The 24,028-nt window shown below is 48.3% G+C and overlaps 1 protein-coding gene across 2 annotated transcripts in view; it reads left to right on the top strand.

Moving 5' to 3' along the window:
- Window positions 1-2,675: 2,675 nt before the first annotated feature.
- The window catches only part of UPRT (uracil phosphoribosyltransferase homolog), a 34,795-nt gene continuing 13,442 nt past the window's right edge, over window positions 2,676-24,028 (top strand). Inside the window, exons 1-2 of one of the 2 annotated variants that reach the window (XM_029067514.2) lie at window positions 2,676-2,991; window positions 21,832-21,874. In XM_029067514.2, coding sequence (XP_028923347.1) covers window positions 2,711-2,991; window positions 21,832-21,874 — 324 coding nt within the window. In that variant the 5' untranslated portion in view covers window positions 2,676-2,710. The remainder of the gene's footprint in view (window positions 2,992-21,831; window positions 21,875-24,028) is intronic. The other variant, XR_003760498.2, reaches the window with a different exon arrangement.

Below are 24,028 nucleotides of genomic sequence, written 5' to 3'. Positions count from 1 at the left end.
TCTCCTGACGCGTCAGCCTAAATGACCATTTTCAAGGTTTAGATTCATTTTCAAGGCCTGGGTATTCAGTTAGAGGAAGAGGTAATTCCTAGAACAACCCCAAATGCAAGTCGGTCCCCAAATTTCAATCTACCAACAGCTCTTGATTATCCAGGGTCCGTGGTTCCAAATCGGTGGATTATCAGCATTAGTTTTAGGGGTAGGTGACTAATAATAATAATAATTGTGGTTTTGTTAAGCCTCACTCTGTGCCAAGCCCTGTTCATTCATTCATTCAATAGTATTTATTGAGCGCTTACTATGTGCAGAGCACTGTACTAAATCGGTAACAGATAGAGACAGTCCCTGCTCTTTGACGTGCTTACAGTCTAATCGGGGGAGACGGACAGACAAGAACAATAGTTCTAAGCACTGGGCCAGATACAGGGTAATCGGGTTGGATACAGTCCGTGTTCCACAGAGGGCTCACGGTCTTAATCCTCATTTTACAGATGAGGTAACTGAGGCACAGAGGCAGTGAAGTGATTTGCCCAAGGTCACACAGCAGACGTGTGACAGAGCCGGGATTAGAACCCACGACCTTCGGGCTCCCAGGCCCGTGCTCTTTCCACCAGGCCAGGCTGCTTCTCAGCAGATGAAGGAGATGGATGTTCACAACTGCCCTTTCTGGGTCTCTTTCCCCGCCCACCTGCCTTACCAGCACACGGTGCCCGAGGGCCTTGCCTTTCCGCTTTCCCAAACTAATGGCATGGTGGCCTCCGGGGAGGATCTCAGTGGGTCCGAACAGCAGAACTACCTACCCCTCCATCACTTCTCTTCCCTCCCCCACCAACACCTCAGGCGATGACATGCCCCTTTGCCAGCGGCAAAACTAGCTCCACCTCTTGGGTTTTCCTTAACCCACTGGATGAGGAGAAGCAACATGGAACGTGGACTTGGGAGTCAGAGGACGTGGGTTCTAATCCCAGCCCCGCCACTTGTCTGCTGTGTGACCTTGGGCAAGTCACTTAGCTTTTCTGGGCCTCAGTTCCCTCATCTGGAAAATGGGGATTAAGACCGTGAACCCCAGGTGGGACAACCTGATTCCCTTGTATCTACCCCAGTGTTTAGAACAGTGCTTGGCACATAGTAAGTACTTAACAAATACCATTATTATTATTAATATTATTACATCCATCTTGGACCATTTCACCACACATGAACGCTACCCTTCATTCAATCACATTAATTGAGTGCTTACTGTGTGCAGAGCACTGTATTCGGTGCTTGGGAGAGTACAGTATGACAACAAATAGACACATTCCCTGCCCACAACAAGCTTACAGTGCTCTTGCTTCAACCCCTGAAGTCTGGGTGCCTAATAATAATAGTAATAATAATTGTGTTATTTCTTAAACGCTTACTATATGCCAGGCACTGCGGTAAGCGCTACGTGGATTCAAGCAAAGCCTCTGTCCCACATTAACCTCACAGTCTTAATTCCCATTTTAATACTAATAATGATGGTATCTGTTAAGCACTGGGGTTGATACAAGGTCATCAGGTTGTCCCGTGTGGAGCTCACAGTCTTAATCCCCATTTTACAGATGAGGTCACCGAGACACAGAGAAGTTACGTGGCTTGCCCGAGGTCCCACAGCAGACAAGTGGCAAAGCCGGGATTGGAACCCATGACCTCCGGACTCCCAGGCCCGGACTCTACCCACTGCACTATGGTCCTCTGTCCTCTCGCAGCATCCCCCCAGTAATAATTTAAGTGCTTACTACGTGCCAAGCGCTGTTCTAAGCAGTGGGAGGGGGACACAAGGCGATAATAATAATAGTAATGTTGGTATTTGTTAAGTGCTTACTATGTGCAGAGCACTGTTCTAAGCGCTGGGGGAGATACAGGATAATCAGGTTGTTCCCCCGTGGGGCTCACAGTCCTCATCCCCATTTGACAGATGAGGCCACTGAGGCCCAGGGAAGGGGCTGGGCCAAAGCCACCCGGCTGACAAGCGGCAGAGTCGGGATTGGAACCCACGACCTCTGACTCCCAAGCCCGGGCTCTTGCCACTGAGCCACGCTGCCCGTCCAGCTGATTGACGGGGGGGGGGGGGAGGAGGCGGGGCGGAGAGAGAAGGGGCGGGGCACGGCGGGCAGAGTGACGGGGCCGGGAGCCAATGGGAGGCCTTCCTAGCCCGCGGCCGACGGGGGGGCTCGTGGTCAGTGGCCGTTGCTTGGAGTGCGCGTGCGCGCGGGGGCGGGGGGGCGGTGAGCGTGCAGTGGGGAGTGCGCCTGCGCGGAAGGGGTGGGTGGTTGGTGAGGGGAGGGCGCCTGCGCGGGGCCGGGGAGAAGGAAGCGGTGAAGGGAGGGCGCCTGCGCGGAGCCGGGGGTTGGGGGGGAGGGGGAGCGGTGAGGAAGAGGGCGCGCGTGCGGCGGGGAGCGCGCCTGCGCGCAAGGGGGTGGTGGTGAGGGGAGTGCGCCTGCGCGGGGCCGGGAGGCGGGGCGGTGAGGAAGAGGGCGTTCGTGCGGCAGGGAGCGCGCCTGCGCGGAAGGGGAGTGGTGAGGAGACTGCGCCTGCGCGGGGGGCGGGGGAAACGGTGAGGGAGAGGGCGCGTGCGGCGGGGCGCGGTGAGGGAGAAGGCGCGCGCGGCCTGCGGCGCCCGTGGTTCTCCTCAGGGCGCGGCGGCGGCGGCGGCGGAGGCGGGGGCTGTGGCGGCCCGGGGTGTATGGCGGCGGGGCTCCTCCGCCCAGCCACGATGCCCTGTCACAACCAGCAGCTCAGCGCCAGCGCCGCCGCCGCCGAGTCGGCGGGACCCGGACCCGAGCAGCCTCCCCCCGCCGCAGCCGGAGGCCCGGCCAAGCTGACCCGCTTCGCGGAGGCCGGCGGAGCCCACGAGCGCCACGGAGGGGAGGCGGCGGCCGCCTGCGACAGGCCCATCGGCCCGCAGCTCAAGCTGCTGCCCATGAACGACCAGATCCGGGAGCTGCAGACCATCATCCGCGACAAGTGAGCCCCCACGCACCCCCCCCCCCCCGGGCACAGCCCTCTGCTAAACGCTGGGGAAGCTGCACCCCCAGACGCGTCCCCTCCGACCCCCCCCAACACATTGAAAAGCCCGGAGGGTCCCCCCCTCTGCTGCTCTGCCTCGACCAGCCGTCGCTTGCTCGCGGGGAGACAATCAATAGGATGTATTGAGCGCTTACTGGGTGCAGAGCACTGTACGAAGCGCTGGGGAAAAGGCCCTGCAACAATAAGCAGACGCGTCCCCTGCCCACGTCATCATAATAACGTTGGTATTTGTTAAGCGCTTACTATGTGCCGAGCGCTGTTCTAAGCGCTGGGGGAGATCCAGGGGAATCAGGTGGTCCCACCTGAGGCTCACAGTTAATCCCCATTTTCCAGATGAGGGAACTGAGGCACAGAGAAGCGAAGTGACTTGCCCAAAGTCACACAGCTGCCAAGTGGCAGAGCATCACTCACTCTCCACCGCATGAAAAACCGAGAACCAACACCCCCCGCCAGGTCTCTACCTCGTTAAACCATTGCTGCTGTCCACATGTAGCCAGTGGTATTTTTTGAACACTTACTGTGTGCAGAGCACTGTGCTAAACACTTGGGAAACTGCACTGCAACAATAAGCAGACGCGTCCCCTGCCCACATCCCTCTCCACCGCATGAAAAACCGAGAACCAACCCCCCCCCCCCGGGTCTCTGCCTTGTTAAACCACTGCTGCTGCTCACACGTAGTCAGTGGTATTTATTGAACACTTACTGTGTGCAGAGCACTGTGCTAGACACTTGGGAAACTGCACTACAACAATAAGCGGACGCGTCCCCCTGCCCACGTTGTTCCCCACCATGTGAAAAACCTGGCCCCCCCCGTGGTACTCTGCTTCGTTGAACCTTTGCTGTTGCTCACAATAATGACGATGATGATAATGATAATAATGATTGCTGCGGTTAAGCGCTTTCTATATGCCAAGCACTGGCCTTAGCAATGGGGGAGACATACGATAATTGGGTGTGACTCAAGTCCCCGCCTCCAGTCTTAACTTGAAGGGAGAACAGGTGTAAGGTTTATATTACTCCTACACTCTAATACTTTTAGATGGGAAAGCAGTAAAAGCTCACTGGCTTTATTTAGCCAAAGGAAACAAAATTATAAACAATCTGATTTTGAATCCAAATTTGACTATGACCCTAAACCACCTACTTCCAGTTTTTTGGCACACTACAGCTGGGCCGGTTTTGCTGTTTGAATGTTGTATTTTCATCTTCCAGCTCTGACATTGAAAGTTGGATGCAGATTTACTTTTGTTCCACGAATTCCAAAACTACCCGGTCTTGTCAAGCCTGTGCTATCGTACCTCTCTCTGTCCCATCGATATACAATATTAGGCATTTGTGGTCCTAGAGCGAGCCCCCCAGACAACGCTTTCCCCAGAGCAGCAGAACAAAACAACTTGAATAATATTCCTTTGGGGTAACAGCAATAAGCTCTTTAAAGAACTTGAGGACTATGGACTGGGTCAGGGGCCTTCATCTGGCCTTTCTCCTCCTGCTTTTGTCCGTTTGGACAGCCTCTTCCAGCCGCGGAGCGGCTCCGACCTGCACCACAACTGTGTGGGTGTCTTTGTGTGTCCCCAAGAGTGCGATGTAACTGCGTCTGTGCCACAAGCCACCTGTATCAGTAGGGGTCCCAGCCCGTGTCCCTCCTCAGCCTCCCCCGGGGGTGTAGAACCAGGCCAGACCGAGCCCCAGGTGTTCAGCTCCTTCAAAGCCCTCCCTAGAGCTGCCAGATTAGTTTATTTTAATCTGAAAAAATGTTCTCCTGTGGCTGACACGACGTGTTTTAGGATCACACAGAGACGAGCAGAGATGAAAACTTAAAAATGAAGTTTATTGGGATGCCGTTGTAGCCCGAGTCGACTACGTAAGCTAGAATGTTGTAAACAACTTTCTCGGCATTATAGCGGATTTATTTACAGTACTGGTTTGGGGGAAGGTAAATCATTAGGGCAACAGTCTAGGTATCCTGCTAGGGATCTAGTCCACCTGGACGCCAAGGATTTTGGCCTGTGCCGGGTCCCAGCGTGAACGTGGAAGAACCGGAGGCTAGGGTGAAACGGTTGTCAGAAGGAGGATTCAAACGTATTTTCGGCCCTTTGTCCAATGGAGTCCTCCCCGCATCAAAATTGGGGAAAAATCGAGTTGAATGCGTTATCCAAATACGATCAACTGGAGAAGTGCAATGTAAAAGTTTGTAGTATTTGTAGAAAAAGATACCAAGCGGTCATTTGACCAGCTCACCAATGTAAGTCTTTCTCATTACTTGCATGAATCCAGTTGAGCAAGAAGCCTTTCTTTTCTACTGCAGAACTTTTAAGATCTCATAAAATAAATATTTTGAAGATTAATGGGTTCCCAAGCATTCAAGTCGAAGAACTGTTTGTGTTTGTTTCACGTATCTTTACTCTTTGAGTAAACACGGGGCTGATCGAACTGGAACAGTGGCTTTCACGTCTTAAGTTACCCAGGTGGTTGGATTTTACAGAGCAGGGATCATGTCCGCCAACTCTGTCGTACTGGATGATAATAATAATAATGCTGGTATTTGTTAAGCGCTTACTATGTGCAGAGCACTGTTCTAAGCGCTGGGGTAGATACAGAGTAATCAGGTGGTTCCACGTGAGGCTCACAGTTAATCCCCATTTTACAGATGAGGTAACTCAGGCACAGAGAAGTGAAGTGACTTGCCCACGGTCACACAGCTGACAAGTCGCAGAGCCGGGAGTCGAACTCATGACCTCTGACTCCCAAGGCTCTTGCCACTGAGCCACGCTGCTTCCCCTAGTGTTCAGCTCTGCTCACAGTAAGTGGTCCATAAATGCCATTGTTTGGTTGATAGGTGATTGTGCTTGTGGGTCTAGGTTGCACAAAATCAAACTCAGGACACGTGGCAGAAGGAGCCATATTTCCACGGCCCCTGGTGCAAAAGGTTTGCCTACTTTTCAGTCTTGAGGAAATTGGTGGTGTGTTTTCCGGGTCTCTGGTATCTTGGAGTTTGTGGGCTGGTATTTGGCGTAATAGTAATGATGGCATTTGTTAAGCGCTTCCCATGTGCCAGGTACTCTACTAAGCGCTGGGGTGGGTACAGGCAGATCAAGGTGAATGCAGTCCCTGCCCCATGTGGGTGGGGCTCACGGTCTCAGTCTCCATTTTACAGATGAGATAACTGAAGGACGGAGAATTGAAGTGACTTGGCCAAGGTCACACGGCAGTATCTTGTTCATTCATTCAGTCGTATTTATCGAGCGCTTACTATGTGCAGAGCACAGTATTTAGTGTTTGGAATATACAGTTCAGCAACAGATAGAGACAATCCCTGCCCAGTGACGAGCTCACAGTCTAAATGGGGGAGACAGACAGCAAAACGAAACAAAACCAGACAACATCATCAAGATAAATAGAATCATGGAGATGTGCACCTCATTAACAAAATAAATAGGGTAATAAATAATATATACAAATATGCACAGTGCTGAGGGGTGGGGAAGGGGGAAGAGCAGAGGGCGGGGTGGGGTAGGGGAGAGGAGGAGCAGAGGGATAGGGAGGGCTCAGTCTGGGAAGGCCTCCTGGAGGAGGTGAGCTCTCAGTAGGGCTTTGAAGAGGAGAAGAGGGTTAGTTTGGCAGATGTGAGGAAGAAGGGCATTCCAGGGCATCTTGTGTCCATTTAGCTGTAAAGCATGTGTTTATTATCCTGGCAGGGTGGGATGTTTCTTTTGATTTTTAAAAAAGAACATTTTTGCCCTGTAAGTATTCCGTCTGAATTACTGTAGCTTTTAATTCAGTTACTGTTATTAAGTGCTTATTGAGTGCAAAGCTCAGTACTATATGTTTAGGAAAGTACATCAGAAGCCAGGCATGTGTTCGCCTTCTTCCGCAGAAGCTCGGTGACTCAGACTGTGGCACCAGAGAATAAATGTCTGGCGGGATCAGTCAATCGGTGGTATTTATTGAGCGCTTACTGGGTGCAGAGCACTGTACTAAATACTTGGGAGAGTACAGGACAATAGAGTTGGGTGGACGTGATCCCTGCCCACAGAGAGCTTACAGTCTAGAGGGAGAAACAGATATTAAGATAAAATACAGATGGGTACACAAGCGTTGTGAAGGTGGGAAGCAGGTCATAGCACTTAAGTACGGGCCCGAGTTCAGAGGGGACCCAGAAGGGAAGGCAAATGGGGGAACGACAGCTTAGTAAGGAAAGGCCTCTTGGAGGAGATAGGGTTTTTGGAGGGTTTTGAAGGTAGGGAGAGTGATTGTGTGTTGGACATGAAGGGGGAGGGAATTCCAGGCTCGAGGAAAGAAGCGGGCAAGAAAGATGAGATCATGGCACAGTGACTAGGTTGGCATGAGAAGGGTGAAGGTGCGGGCCGAGGGCGGGCTCGGAACGGGAAATCAACAAGGTATGGTAGGATGGGGTGAACTCATAAAGGGCTTTAAAGCCAATGGTCAGGAATTTCTTTGTGATGTGGAGGTGGATGGACAACCACTGGAGGTTCTTGAGGAGTGGGGAGACATGGGCTGGATTTCCCCCCTCCCCCCCCCCCAGAAAAATGAAGCATGGACTAGAGTGGGGAGAGACAGGAGGCAGGGCAAAAACTCACCTCCTCCAAGAGGCCTTCCCAGACTGAGCTCCCCTTCTCCCTCTACTCCCTCTACCGCCCCCCCTTCACCTCTCCGCAGCTTAACCCTCTTTTCCCCCCATTTCCCTCTGCTCCTCCCTCTCTAACTTCCCATCCCCTCAGCACTGTACTCGTCTGCTCAACTGTATATATTTTCATCACCCTATTTATTTTGTTAATGAAATGTACATCGCCTCGATTCTATTTAGTCGCCATTGTTTTTACCAGATGTTCTTCCCCTCGACTCTATTTACCGCCATTGTTCTCGTCTGTCCGTCTCCCCCGATTAGACCGTAAGCCCGTCAAACGGCAGGGACTGTCTCTATCCGTTGCCGACTTGTTCATTCCAAGCGCATAGTACAGTGCTCTGCACCTAGTAAGCGCTCAATAAATACTATCGAATGAATGAATGAATGAAAGGTCAGTGAGAAGGCTGATAGAGTAATCAAGGCGGGATAGGATAAGTGCTTGGATCCAGCTTAGTAGTACTTTGGATGGGGAATGGAGAGGGAAGGGTGGAGCTTAGTGATGTTGTGAAGATTGAACCCACAGGATTGGGTGACAGGTTGAGAACGTGGGTTGAGTGGAAGAGGAGCAGTTTGATGACTGCCTTCTTTGGACATCCATCCTGCAGTAAACCTGGGAACTTTCAGCGATCCCCAGGTCTGTCTTGAGTCAGTAAATTAATGATATTTATTGACCACTTTCGGAGCGCAGAGCAGTGTACTGGGCACTTGGCAGAGGGCAGCGTGGCAGAGGAGTTAGACAAATCCCTCCCCTCAAGGCGCTGACCATCTAGGGGGACTTGGAACCTTTAGTGTGCTTCGCTTCGGGGTTTCTGAACATCGGTACTGCTCCGTTTTCCACCTCTCCTAAGTCTGTCTCGCCGCGCCCATGTTTTCGATAGAAAGAATGCGCTCAAACTGATTTGGATCTACGAGCTGTGGAGCGGAAAAAGGATTTTTTAAGGCAGGCGGCTGTAGGAAAATGTCGGGTGACTACCTTAACTACCTTATTTCCAATGTTTACATGCAACCCGACCATACTATATTGAGACTCCAGTAAATAATTAACCTCACTCCCATTAGCGTAAGAATTCTGTGCTGAAGGTCTGTGGCCTCGATGACTGCACCTGGCAGGTAGTTGAGTGTATTTTTGCCCTTCACTTTCACAGCTGATTAGGTCGGCCCAAGCGCTGCGCTGGGGGGTTTGTTTTGCAAGAGGGAAGGAGGGAACTAATAAATATGCATTAATAAAACATCTGCAATACCCTGGAAGCATGACAAACCTTGGAACTGCACTTTATTCCGAACGTGGCAGAGTGACAAGGTAAAAGTGGAGCAAGCGCTTGACATTTTCGGAGCCTTCGACTAAACGTGAACCTGATGTGAGACATTCCTCCAGTGGAAAAAAAGGAGCCCCGTAAGCTCTTCTGAAGTGGAGAGAAGCTTTTATGTTGCATTTCCCTAGCAGACGATGCTTCTTTATTCTTCTGAAATGCAGTAGAGAGGCAGTAATAGCCGTAGCTGGTTTTCTCCCGGAAATGGCTACGTTTCATTTTGGGAAATGTGAGATCAATCACGAAGTCCTCAGAGAAGGGAATTATAGATGTGTTTTTTTTCCTAAGGCCGGAGACCATATAAAGGCCAACAAAATTTATCCTTAGCTGTAGCCACTGGCCCTCTCTATGGGGAAATCATTATTATTATTATTTAGTGGTCATAAGTTCTTAGAAGGTGGGATCACATGTCTTAACTCTATATTGTCTTATCACAAGCGCTTAGTACGGTACTCTGCATCCAACGGATGCCCGAGAAATGCCCCGATCTCCGTCCCTCGTCCTGCCTCTGGCCTGGAACACCCTCCCTCCTCATAGCCTACAGGCAAATACTCTCCCCTTCTTGAAAGGTATGTCTTTTTGAAGGTCCATCTCCTCCAAGAGGCCTTCCCTGATTAAGCCCTCCTTTCCTTTTCTCTCACTCCCTTCTGCATCGCCCTGACTCGCTCCCTTTATTCATCCACCCTCCCGGTCCCACAGCACTCATGTACCTTGCTTTAATGTATTTATATTAATGTCTGTCCCCCCCCCCTAAGCTGTAAGCTCGTTATGAGCAGTGAATGTATCTATCATTATAGCGTACACCCCAAGCGCTTAATACAGCGCTCTGCACACCGTAAGCTCTCAAAATGTACGACTGACTGATTTGCTAGAGCACTGTACCAGATGCCAGGGAAGTATTCCAGAGAAGTAAGCAACTGTCCCTGCTGATCGTACAGCCGAATGGAAGAGACAGACGCAAGTTGACAAGCCTTCAATAAGATAAAGGAATGAGGAAACACGTACTGCGTGCACGTGTGCTCGCTCACACGCACACACACACACTTGTCCTTCAAACTCTAAGAAGTCTCCAGGGAAGGCAAAATTCCCTCGGTTTTAGTTGAGAAATAAGCAAGGGGCCGTTGGAATGCTTTAAAGTCAATGGGAAGGAATTACTGTTGGATGTGGAGGTGAATGGATAACTACTGGAGGTTCTTGAGGAGTGGGGAGGCATGGTCATCATTTTTTTAGAAAGATGATCCGAGCAGCAGAGTGAAGTAAGGACTAGAGTGGGGAGAGAACGGAGGTAGGGAGGTCAGCAAGGAGGCTGATGCAGTAATCCAGACGGTATCAGAAGTCCTTGGATGAGCTGGTAGCGGTTTGGTTGGAGAGGAAAGGGTGGATTTTAGCGATGTTGTGAAGGTAGATCTGGCAGGATTTGGTGATAGATTGAATATGTGGGTTGAATGAGAGAGATGAGTTGAGGATAATGTCGAGGTTATGGGCTTAAGAACATCACGGGATAGTGATGTTGGGTACAGCGATGGGAAAGTCAGCGGGAGAACAGTGTGTCCAACCTGATTAGCTTGTGTCTACCACGGAGCTCAGAAAAGTGCTTGACATATAGTATGCACTTAACAAATAAATACCATGATGATGATGATGAGTAGTAGTTCTATTTTGGACTTAAGTGTGAAGTGTTGGAGAGACATCCAAGTAGTGATGCCCTGCAGGCAGGAGGAAATGTGAGACCGCAGAGAAGGAGAGAAGTCAGTCAGTTGTACTTATTCAGCGCTTACCATGTGCAGAACACTCTACTGTGTGCTTGAGTACAGTATAACATATCTATTCCTTGCCCACAACAAGCTTACAGTCCAGAGGGGGAGGCACTGCTGTGATTTGTGTTTTCAGAATGAGTTTTGGCCAAAAAGCAATCAGGCACTTAGAGAACAAAGCCTGTTGGCTTCTTCATGTCACTGAAGAAGCTGGTTGGGTACATGTGTGCGGAGGTGGGATGTGAGAATACTACAGAGGGGGATCTTTATGTGATGTGGAATTTTGCAAGAACACAGCCCTCTCTTTATAGGAATATAGAGGGTAGTCACCAGATCCAGTTATGGGATGACCTCCATCTCCATCCCGATCTCTGGATCAAGAGATCAATCAGCGATGAGAAGAGAATGTGTTTACCAATTCTGTTGCATCACTCAGTAAATCGGTCATATTTATTGAGGACCTACCGCATGCAGAACACTGTACTAAGCACCCAGGAGAGTACATTATAACAAAGTTGGTAGACGTGTTCCCCGTCCACAGGTAGCTTACGTTACGTAAATTAATTAATTACGTAATTACGTAAATTATAGATATGCGCATAAGTGCTGTGGGGCTGGCGGGATCCAGGTGCAAGGACGCCACAGAAGGGAGTAGGAGAAGGGGAAATGTGGGCTTAGTCGAGAAAAGCCCCTTGGAGGAGATGTGCTTTTAATAAGGCTTTGAAGGTGGGGAGGGTGATTGTCTACCATATAGCAAGAGGGTGGGAGTTCCAGGTCAGAGGCAGGACTGTAGGGAAGGGGCCCATAATGAGATAGATGAGATCGAGTTACGATAAGTAGGTAGGCATTAGAGGAGCAAAGTGCCTGGGCTAGGTTGTTAAGCACTCGGTAAGTAGCATTGATTGGTTGATTGTGGAGCACTTAGTCTGTGCAGAACACTCTGCGAAGTGCTTGGGAGAGTACAGTGCCGTAGCCGTCCTGTCCAGAAGGAGTTTACCGACTAGAGGTGGAGACAGCCGTTAAAATAAAACACAGATGTACACAAGTGCTGGGGGGCGGGAAGGAAACGAAAGTTCTTGAGTAGGACAGGCCCAAGTGCGGAGATGGCCCAGAAGGGAGGGCAGAGAGAGGGGGATGATATTATTTTAGTTGGGTTTTGAGGATGGGGAGAGTGGTGGTCCGGTAGGTATGAATGGGGAGGGAGTCCCCAGGCCAGAAAGAGAATGTGAGTAAGGGGTTGGGGTGATTTTGAAGTACAGCGAGTAGGTCGGCGTCAGAGAAGCAACGGCTGGGGTATAGTAGGAGGGCAGCGAGGTAAATTGGGAAGGGGAGAACTGAGTAAGTACCTTAAAGTGGAGGGGAACGAGTTTTCTTCGTGTGCTCTGTTGTATTAATATAGTGTTTTGCACAGAGTAAGCCCTCAGTAACCATTGATTGATTGATGCAGAGATGGATGGGCAATTCCAGCTCATTTCCAGTCTCTCTCCTGACTGGAGCCAATGAGGGGACTTTTGCAAGCAATTGCTCTAGCTCTGTGCGGCCCAAAAGAATAGAAAGTTCCAGGTGAGAGCATACAATTGAAATCAATTGAGAAGCAGCGTGGCTCGGTGGAAAGAGCCCGGGCTTGGGAGTCAGAGGTCATGGGTTTGAATCCCGTCTCTGCCATTTGTCAGCTGTGGGACTGCGCAAGTCACTTCACTTCTCTGGGCCTCAGTTACCTCATCTGTAAAATGGGGATTGATTGTGAGCCCCATGTGGGACAACCTGATCACCTCGTATCCCCCAGCGCTTAGAACAGTGCTCTGCACATAGTAAGCGCTTAACAAATACCAACATTATTAAATGAACTAATTTTTGGAAGGGTTAGGGTTGATGCATGATTTACATCCAGAATGTTTCCTTAAGACAGTCCTAGACCAATCAGATCTGAAGTAAGATATAGATTTTCAGGATTCAATATCATTGCTACTCATCAATTAAATTTTTTAAACTTTACATCCCCTGAAAGTTGAAATTTCTGCAAAAGAATTATTTTTCCCAAATGGAAAAAGTTGATAATAGTAATGATGTTTATTGAGCACAGAATGAGCAGCGTAGCTTAGTGGAAAGAGCACGGGCTTGGGAGTCAGAGGTCGTGGGTTCTAATCCGGGGGGGGGGGGGGGCGCCACTTAGCTGTGTGATTTTGGGGAAGACATTGACTTCTCTGTGCCTCAGTTCTCTCATCTGTCAAAATGGGGATTAAGGCTGTGAACCCCACATGGGACAATCTGGTTTCCTTGTTCAGTGCTTAGAGCAGTGCTTGGCTCATAGTAAGTACTTAACAAACGACATTATTATTATTATTATTATATAATTATTATTATATATAATATATAATTATATTATTATAATTATTATTATTATCTGCCAGGGGTTTACACTGTAATGGGCGAGGGGGCGCGGGGATCAGCGGAGTGAGAGACATAAAATTATTTACAAAGAGAATGATCAGTAGAAACATACCATTGAATTAAACACGTGCTTCATTGCTAGAGAGGCTGCCAGGTTGATATGCCTTGAAGACTGGTTGGAGGAGGTGGGATTATAGAGGGCTTTGAATTTGCAGAGAGCTGTAATCTGTTGGATTTGGGGTGGGAGGGGAAGACAGGCCTGGTGGAACAGGGCGAAAGAGTGTGGCGGCGGGAGAATGGAGTGAGATCCAGTTAGCAAGTTCGCTTGCGATGGCGGAAGAGAGTGGGTAGGGGAATAGCCGATAAGGAGAGTGGAAAAGCAAAGTGGGGCCAGTCGCTGGAGAGCCTTGGAATAGGTGGTGAGCAGGTTTTGGCTAAATTTGGAGATCCCTGAGGAATGGAGAGACGTGCTGAGCGACACTTGAGGAAGACGATCTGTGGAGACAAGTGAGGAGGAGCAGTGAGGCCTAGTGGAAAGAGCGCGGGCCGGGGAGTCAGAAGGCCATAGGTTCCGATCCCGGCTCAGCCACTCGTCTGCTGTGTGACCTAGGGACAAGTCACTTCACTTCTCTGGGCCTCAGTTACCTCATCTGAAAAATGGGGATTAAGACTGTGAGCCCCCTGTGGGACAGGGACCGTGTCCAACCTGATTAGCTCGTATCTACTGCAGCGCTTAGTACGGTGCCTGGCACGTAGTAAGCCCTTACAAAATACATAAAGGAAAGGAGGCTGATATGGTGTCCAAGCCACACAGTGTGGACCAGGGAATTATTCCCGGTTGTTGCATTTTTTTTGTTACCTGAATAATCTTTATTCTCCCCATAAGTGACCTGCATTTATAGATTTTTCTTTTTCCATCAAGACTAGCCGAAGAACTGAAATAAACATTATTTATAGTTGCGAATCCATTTTCAGCTCTGCACGACATACTTGCCAAGGTCTCATAATGTCTCTACTGAGAAAGCCTTAATGTAGTGTTTGAGGAGAAGGAGAAGGGGAAGAAATGCATTTTCCGAAGAAGTGGCTAGATCTATTTCCCCTGTCTTGACTACGTTTCTCTACTGTACAATTCAAAGAGCACTTGGCTTAAATTTCATTTTTACCCCCTCCATGGATTGAATTATGAGAGCTCGTGTGTTGAAATATTAAACAATATCAAATCGACTTTGAATGTGCCATTGCCTGGGCCTTGCTTTGCGGCAGCTTCGGGTCAGATTTTCCCTCCGGAACTCCTTAGAGACGGAAGACCGTTTAAATGTCTTTCAAAAGGTGGATTCCCAGGGGGAGGAGACTAAGTGTAATGGTTGTGAGGCGAAAATGAATAGTTACAATTTACAGTACAGGATTTGACACTAATGAGGCTCAAAGTTTGGTTTCCATAGAAGCAACTTCATTCAGATCAGCAAAGTCCCGTGTCTGTCATACGGCATCTGGGTCTTGTCAAGAGGGCTGTGGATTTAAATGTAGGTATTAGAGGGTCCTCTAGGTCCTTTTTTCGAATGTAGCCATCGTGTTCATTTCCGACTCTCTGTGCTTTCATTTCCAAATTGATTTAAAGGGAACAGTGTAGATTTGGCACCTGAAAAGCAGCAGGGGACCACTATTTGAAGTCGGGCGACTGAAGAGACGGCGCACGGCTCACTGGATGCGACAGAACTGACGGAGAGGAAATGGCAATCCGTGTGCATTCCTCTCCTTTCATTTTCTCAACAGTTTATAGAAGACACAGGTTGCTAGAGCTCCTATTTTCAGTAAGGAAAAGAAAAATACATTTTTAAATTCATTTTGAATTGGAAATGGGTTGTAGATGCAGAAATAAATATAGATTGCAGGTGACTGCAGTTGCCTATTTTTGGATGGAAATATCCCTCTGATTCCATTCCATTCATTTCGCAAAACACTGGATCCCTTGCTGCTATCTTCAGCCTCTCACTTACACAGGGCCCCTTTCCATCTGGCTTCAGTCATGCTCAAGTCTCCATTCTATTAACAATGTATTTGGATCCCCTCTCCCCCCTCCCAAGCTGTCATCATCTCCCAATCGGTCAGTTGTATTTGTTGAACACTTACCATGTGTAGAGCACTGTACTAAGCACTTGGAAGATTGTGCTAAAACAGAGTTGGTAGGCACGTTCCCTGCCCACGAGGAGCTTACAATCTAGAGGGGGAGACAGACATTAAATAAATAAATTGCAGCTGTGTACATAAGGGCTGTGGGGCTGTTGGAGGGGTGAATATGTTTGTGAATATGTGTATATATCTAATTTTATATTTATATATATCGATGCCTATTTACTAGTCTTGATGTCTGTCTCCTCCCCCGGCCCCCAGACTGTGAGCTCATTGTGGACAGGGATTGCCTCTCTCTATTGCACTTTCCCAAGCACTTAGTACAGTGTTCTGCACCCAGTAAGCGCTCGGTACACACGACCGAATGAATAAAGGGTGGAAATCGGGGTGCAAGGACGACACAGAAGGGAGTGGGAGAAGAGGAAATGAGAGCTGTCGGGGAAGGCCTCTTGGAGGAGATGCGCTTTTAATAAAGCAGGGTGAGCTTTATTAAAGCTGTCTGTCGGCTCTGAGGAGGAGGAGAGTTCCAGGCCAGAGGCAGGATGTGGGCGAGGGCTCGGTGGTAAGATAGATGAGATCGAGGTACGGCGAGTGAAGAGACGTGCCCAGGCTGGGTTATAGTAAGAAATCAGGGAGGTGACATAGGAGGGGGTAACGTGATTGAGTGCTTTAATGCCCGTGGGCAGGAGTTTCTGTTTGATGAGGAGCTGGGTGGGCTGGAGGTTCCGAGGAGTGGGGAACCGTGGACATCGTTTCTGTAGAAAAATGAACTGGACAGCAAAGGGAAGTTTGGACTGGAGACAGAAGAGGCAGGAGGCAGGGAGGTCATTATGGCCTGATGCGGTAATCAAGATAAGTACTTAGGTGAATATGGAGCAGTTTGGATGGAGAGGAAAGGATGAATTTTAGTGATGTGGGGAAGGTTGAACCCACGGGATTTGGTGGCAGGTTGACTGCGGGTGTTGAATGAGAGAGAAAAGCCCAGGTTAACACCAAGGCTACAGGCTTTTGAGAGAGGAAGGATGGTTGTCCTGTCTATACTGTCCTGAATCCTTGAAAGGACTGTATATGCGTATTGCTCCCGCTGCCACCTCCCCAATTCCCTTCTTGACCCACTGCAGTAAAGTTTTCATTCCCTTCACCTCGTCGAGACCGCACTCTCCGCAGTCAGGAGTTGACTTCCACCCAGCCAAGTCCTAACGTTTTTTTCTTTTTTTTTTTTTTTTAAATTAAGCACCTAGTGTGAGCCACTGTATTAAGCACTGGGGTGGATCCAAGCTAATTAGGACGGAAACAGTCCCTGTCCCACAAGGGGCGTACACTCCTAATCCACGTTTTACAGATGAGGTAACCGAGGCACAGAGAAGTGAAGTGACATGCCCAAGGTCACACAGCAGATAAGTGGTGGAGCAGGGGTTAGAACCAATAATAATCATGATCATGACATTCGTTAAGCACTTATTATGTGCCAGGCACTGTACTAACCCGGGGGTGGATACAAGCAAATCTGGTTGGGCATAGTCCCTGGCCCACATGGGGTTCACAGTCTCAACCCCCCTTTTACAGATGAGGTAATGGAGGCACAGAGAAGTGAAGTGATTTGCCCAAGGTCACACAGCAGACAAGTGGCAGAGGCGGGATTAGAACTCATTACTTTCTGACGGCCAGGTCTGTGCTCTATCCACTACACCTTGCTGCTTCCCAAATAGAAAGGGCCTAGCAAGTACCACTATTATTATTATTATTATTATTATTATTATTATTGCTACTACATCTCTGCTTCCACCAAGGCCACCTCCAGGTGTTACTCTGCCCACGTCTTGTCCACCTCTGCCCTCTTGCTCATCTTGTCCCCAGACCCGGGAACTCTCTTCCCCCACGGTCCTGCCAGGCCTCAACCTCTCCATCTTCAAAACTTGGTGAACTCTGTTCTCCTCCAAGCCCTCCCCCACGATCAGTCAATCGGTGGGACATATTGAGCTTTACTCTGTGCCCAGCACTGAACTGAGCACTTGGGAAAGTGCAGTACAAAGGAGTTGTCTGCACAGTCAGTCTTGGACTTAAGTCTTTCTGCACATCCTGCATACTTATGTGTTCTTCCTGCATATCCTGCCTACTTATGTGTATCTGTGTTTTAGGCCGGACATTGTTAAATTTATTCTAATTCCACTGCTTGTGATTATTTCTCCGTCCATCCCTCCCATTAGAATGAAAGTTAATCGTAGAGACGGAGCGTGTTTTGTGCTGGTGTTTTGCTTGGCTGGCATTTAGTCCAGTGACCTGTACTCAACAGGAACTCAATACGATTTCTGCTGTTTAATGGAAAGAGTTGGGACCCAATGGAGGAAAGTTGGCTGATGAACAGAACCATCTGGACGCCGATCCGGAGTTATTGACCGTTCAGCATCCCGGCCAGAGACTCGGCTGGGAGGAGCTTCCGGGAGGAGTGGGAGAGGGGCTTTCCCGGCCCCTTTTGCTGCTCATTTTCAGCTCTGCGTTGGTTCCTCTAGCCCACTACCTCTGCCCTTGTGAGGAGCTCCTATTGCCATCACCCGGGCTTTCCGGTCCACCACTCCCCTCCTCTTGAGTGCTTACTATGTGCAGAACACCGTGCTAAGCGCTTGGGAGAGTACACTGCGGGAGAATTAACAGACACATTCCCTGCCCGTATCGAACTCAGAGCGTTCTTGGCCGGTTATGAGACACAGCTCTGCTTTCTTAATTAGCTCATCGTTCCTTAGGGGCTCATTTGGTGGGTTTTGTGAATTGGTGTTCGTTTGGAAGAATGTCACCCACTTCCCTGTCACAACGGGAGTCCAGTTGTCATCTTGCTCCGCGTGCACATTGGTGCACGGTCTCACTGATGATGGCCTGCAGGGAAAAAGTCATTCTTTGTCCTCAGAAACAATAATAATAATAATGATTGTGGTATTTGTTAAGCGCTTACTATGTGCCAGGCTTTGTACTAAACGCTGGAGTGGATCCCAGCAAATCAGGTCGGACGTGGTCCCTGTCCCATGTAGGGCTCACATCCTTAGTCCCCATTTAACAGATGAGGGAACTGAGGCACAGAGAAGTTCGACTGTGAGCTTGTTGTGGGCAGGAAACGGATTTACCAACTCTGTTGTATTCTCCCAAGCGCTCACAGTAAGCGCTCATTCATTTCTTCCAGAAAAATTCTAACTCTAAAATGTGATATGTCTGGAATGTCAAGGTCTTCTGAGTCACTCGAAGACAAAGCAGCACCCTTCATTAATTTTCGTGCCTCTCCGTCTCTCTAATAGTGAAGTGCGGTTGACTCCTACCTCTTAGTTCGTTGACAACTGGTTCTATTAGTTCTATTCCTCACAACAGAGAACGCTTGAAAAGTCCTTTGAGTTTTCCAAAGCACAGCACTCTGGATACAGTAGTTCAGAGCGGTTGATTGTTGGTTTTTTCCCCCTAAGCTTCATTTGTAGTCACGGGGTATTATTAAATGTATTCTCTCTTTAATTTCTACTCTCTCTATATGTAGTCCTGAAACATCGATATTACTCTGTATACCCAGATATATATGATCTGCAACACTATAAAAGGATAACATACCATTGCTAGTGGAATTGCTATTTAAATTCAGTTGCTCTGAGACGTGTCTTGAGTCAATCAATTCTTAACCCTAGCAATATTCTTAATTGGCTCGGGAGTGTTTCAGTATTCTTCAGTCAGAGGAAGTAAGGGAGTTTAAAAAGCAGGTTTTGTGGCTTTTAAAAAGGGCGGTAATTAATGGAACATGGAGGAAAATACGTGTCCTCGGGTTCCATTTGGGAAGCGTGGTAAAAGGACTATTTTTGAAAATGATGGGGACGGAGATTTTTAAGTACTCGGGACTTCACCCAGTTCTGTGTACCAGTCCCATCATTTGATTAAAAAGCAGGGAAATTGGGGAATCAGTACTGCCTCGTGAAAAGAGCACAAACCTGGTAGTCAGGGCGCCTGGGTCCTCATCCTGGCTCTGCCCCTCCTTTATTATGGTTTTTATTAAGTGCTGATTACGTGCCAGTTAGATACAATCCCTGTCCCACTAAGTAGAAGGGAGTAGGATCGAACCCCCATTTTACATAAGAGGAAACCCAGAAGTTTACAACTGGTGGAGCAGGAATTAGAACTTGATCCTCGGACTCTAGGCCCGGGCTCTGTCTACCAGCCACGCCGCTTCCCTGCTTCCCACTTGCCTTTTGTGTGGCTTTGGATGAGGCATTTACCTTCTGTGCCTCAGTTTCCTCATCTGTAAAATGGGCGCTCAATTCCCATTCACTCTCTTTACTTACATTGTGAGCCCCATATGGGACAGGGACCAGGTCTGAGCTGTTTAATTTGTATCTGCCCTAGCACTTAAGGGTGTTGGCATGTAACTTGGGGCTTAAATATCGCCGTCGTTATTATTTTCATCAATGTCATTATTTTTATTCTTTTTAAACAAAGTGTAAGGCCCGCTGGCTTCCATCGTTTTGCTCCCTGGTGACTTAACTGGGTTTGACGGATTTGGTTTGGTTAACCCACCTCGTGGTGAGCTTGTAATATTTAGCCTTTGCACCTCTGTGGAAGAAGGGGAGAGTACAGAGAAAATGTAGAGGAGAGCAGCAGAAATATTTGGGAAAGGAAGATCTGGTTGAAGAAAGACAAAGGCGACTCCAGTCAATAGTGTTCATTGAGCCCTGACTCTGTACGGGCCATCGTACCAGCTTGGCAACATAAAAGGGACTTTGAGGATCTGGTTACAGATTCTCGGAAGGAGTGCAGAGATTTGATTAGCTACAAGGAATTTACAGTGGGAAGAATGCATTTGGCAAAGGTTAGGGAAAGCTTGGTTTTCTATCAGGCAGACTTCCTTATTAGCTGAGGTTGGGAATGGGGACTCCAGTTTGGATGGTGGTATTTATTGAGCGCTTACTGTGTGCGCAGCACTGTGCCTGAGAGCCTGGGAGAGTCCATTTCAACAGAGTTGTGGGACATTCCCTGGCACATTACAGTTTAGAGGGAGAAACAAAATACAAAATACAGCTATGTACGGAAGTGCCGTGGGGCAGAGGGTAGAGTGAATATCAAGTGCTTAAAGGCTACAGATCCAAATGCACAGATGAAGCAGAGTGGGTGGGGAGTAAGACAGATGAGCAGGGCTTAGTTGGGGAAGGCCTCTGGAAAAAATGTGATTTTAGTAAGGCAGTGAAGGTGGGGTGGGTGATGGCCTGCCATATATGACGGGAGGGCCTTTCTGGCCAGAAAGACACTGTGGGCAAAGGTGTTGGCTACGAGGAAGATGAGATTGAGGTCCGGTGAGTAGGTTGTCGTTAGAGGAGTGAAGTGTGCCGGCTGGGGTGTAATAGGAAATCAGCGAGGCAAGGTATGCCGACTGAGTGCCCTAAAGCCTAAACCGTCGGGTGAGGAGCTTGCTGTGGAAGTGGTTGGTTCTTGAGGAGTGGGGAGACAGGAATCGATCAGTTCTTTAGAAAAATGACCCGGGCAGCAGAGTGGAGGATAGTCTTCGGTGGGGAGAGACAGGAGGCAGGGAGGTCAATGAGGTGGCTGATGGTGGCATAGGATCAGCATCGTAGCAGTTTTTTTGGAAGGGAAAGGGCGGGTGCCATCGTCAGTGGTATTTGAGTGCTCACAAAGTGTAGAGCCCTGTACTGAATGCTTGGGACAGTACAGTCCAACGGAGTTGGGAGACACATTCCCGGCCCACAGAGAGCTTAGAGGGGCAGACGGACTTAATATAAATATATAATGTATAGTTACGTACGTAAGTGCTGTGGCGTCGAAGTGGGGCGAATATCAAACGCCCAAAGGCAAATAGAACACGCAAGTTGAACGATAAAGATGAATCGAGGATAATGCCAGTGTTAGGGGCTTGAGAGACGGAGAATAATGATGTCCACGGTGATGGGAAAATAAGTAGGAGGAAAGGCTTTGGGTGGGGAAAATGAAGAGTTCATGTTTGAGATGTCTGTGGGGCATCCAAGTAGAGAGAGCCTGAAGGCAGGAGGAAAAGGGACACCGCAGAGGAGGAGAGGGGTCAGGGCTGGAGAGGAAGATTTTGGAATCAACCGTGCGAGCAAATGAGTTCTCCAAGGGAGCGGATGCAGGTAGTCGATCGTATTTGTTGAGCGCCTATTGTGTGCAGAGCACTGTACTAAGAGAATGTTGTTCTGCTTGCTGCTGGCTGAGTTGGAGGCTCAAAACCCTGATTGTACTATGTTCACGTCAAACTAGCATTTTCAGTGGGTTTTCCGAAAATAAAATTATGGCTCTGTATATTGGGGAAAAAAATATCCTGCCTTGGTACAGCCTAATCCCATCTAGATCGGTAGGTAATGAGTAAGACTTTATCGAGGCAGGAAACAGATATTTATCTACAACGTATATACGTTATACGTATATTACGTATATACGTTAAATATATATATATATATATTTAGCTTTTATTAGATAGGTATGATTTTTAGTATGTATGAAGTAAATATTCTCCAATAAAGCGTAGGCTAAAATTGTATACTTTCTCTTTTAGGACAGCCAGTAGAGGGGACTTCATGTTTTCTGCGGATCGCTTGGTAGGTGGAGGATTTCCATTTCCATTTTACACTTGAATTTAGGGACCCCTGCGGGGAGGGCTAGACAGAGGTTCTTTTGGTCCCAGAGCTGGTTCACATGTGAAAAATTTTGTACTTCAGTTCTATCTTGATCGGTTTCTGAATTTTTGTTTCTACTCTTTGAGGAAAAAAGCTTTGTCTTACACATTTTTTCATCCCCCAAAACACTATGACTCGTTTCATAAAATACTGACATGCTGCTGCTTCTTCATATATGGCCCCAGTCATCCAACTGTACTGTTTCGCAGCATGCGGAAGTGAGACGTATTGAAACCATAGGGGGACTTTAGAGTTATAGCAACATCGAAGAGGCCAACACTGACAACAAAAAGATTAAAGAATCTTTAATCATAGTAGAAAGAGATCTTAGTTTTTTGCCTTTTCAGGAGCATTTCAGCAATATCTCCATTTGGGTTGGTAATCCAGCACTGCTATGGCACTGCCTGCCGAATCCCCAGAATCTGTATAGTTCAGCACAAAGGTTATCTTCTGTTTCCCATCCCGGAACTGAGCAAACCCAGTCCTGCAAAGAGCAAAGGCAACCAGCATGGCTTGGCTAACGTGTCACAATCTCAACTGCTTTTGAGCTCCTTTATTGACAATAGATATGTATACACCTATGTGCAAAAAACATTATATATAGAGAGAGAAAGAAGCAGACAGATATACTTACACAGAAGAACCTCATTTATTTGGACCAGTCTAACCTGAAATTCACGATGAATTAAGTGTCCGATAGCTGCCAAAAATGAGCAGGATATTTGATCAAAATAAGTATTGGATTTATGTGATTAGGGTGTCTGCTAAGCACTCGCTATGTGCCGGGCACTGTTCTAAGCACTGAGGTAGATCCCAGGTTATCAGTTTGGACACAGATCCTCTCCCACGTCGGCCTCAGAGTCTAGGTAGGCGGGAGTAGGATTTAATCTTCTGTTTCACAGAAGAGGAAACTAAGGCCCAAAGAAGTGAAGTGATTTGCCCAAGGTCACCTAGCAGACAAGTGGTGGAGCCAGGATTAGAATGCAGGTCCTTTGACTCGCGGGCCCGTGCTCTTTCCAGTAGGCCACACGGCTTTTCTGTGAGAAGCCTGCATTTGAGGTTTGTGTGGCCTCACCTGCAGGCCCTCGGGGAGATACCTGCGGGGCTGTGCTCCGATAGCATTTAAAAATGCTGTACAGGTTTAAATTCTTTTTAAAGGGAATTTGATAAGCACTTATTATTTATCACTGTTGTAAGCCCTGGGGTAGATACAAATGAATTAGGTTGGACACAGTCCCTGTCCTGCAATCTAAGTAGGAGCACCCTCTATAAACCCTAATCTGAATAAATCAACTTTTACATTCTCTCTCTTTCTGTCTCTCTATATATCATGTAGCATATATGTGTATATATTATTTTAAGCAACTAATATTGTACATTGTAAGTAGTGTGCATGGCGTATAAACATTCTTTGACTAACCCTCCGAGAGAATAGCGGTTTGGATTTCATTTAGTTGATCAGGCTGAATCCTTCAAACACTGAAGGCACTCCAAATTAAGAAAGCAGAAGTAGAGGCGGATGCCTTGTGGTAGGAACGCGGCACAATTTAGCCTCATGTGGATGGGCAAAGAGAAGCACCCGGAGAGGATATCAGAAAGACCGAGTGAATAGAACTCTCCGTCGCTTGGTCTCCTCCGACCGCACCGAGAGACGGGGCAGCTGCTCTCTGCCTTCGAAGAGTCGAGGCCGAGACCAGTCGAGTGAAAATTCCAGGCGGCTAGGGGGGCAGTCACCCGCCCCGTTGATTGTACAGCTGTTGTTTACCGACCAGAGGAGCATTGGCATCTGAGCCAGAGACAGCTGGCGTTCCCTCCTCCTGCCGTCTTACCGTTCGAGGCCGTGGTGGAGAGCCGGAGTGGTCGTCGCCGGCACGCCGACATTCACCGAGGTAGAAAAGGATGACGCTACACTTCTTCCTTTTGCTTATCCAGGGCAGTGGAGAACAGTAGCCCGAACTGTTGAGACCATTCCACTTTCTGCCTTTTGCTTTCCCGGTAGCATCTGCCGAAGCCAGCGGTGGTAAAGGGCGCGTGCTTTGGTGTAAAACGCTTGCCAGCCGTCCTCGTGGAGACTAC

Source organism: Ornithorhynchus anatinus, chromosome 6, assembly GCF_004115215.2.
Source record: "Ornithorhynchus anatinus isolate Pmale09 chromosome 6, mOrnAna1.pri.v4, whole genome shotgun sequence".
NCBI lineage: Eukaryota > Metazoa > Chordata > Mammalia > Monotremata > Ornithorhynchidae > Ornithorhynchus > Ornithorhynchus anatinus.
The sequence above is the reverse complement of the archived record's forward strand: the minus strand, read 5'-3'. Positions and strand labels throughout refer to the sequence as shown.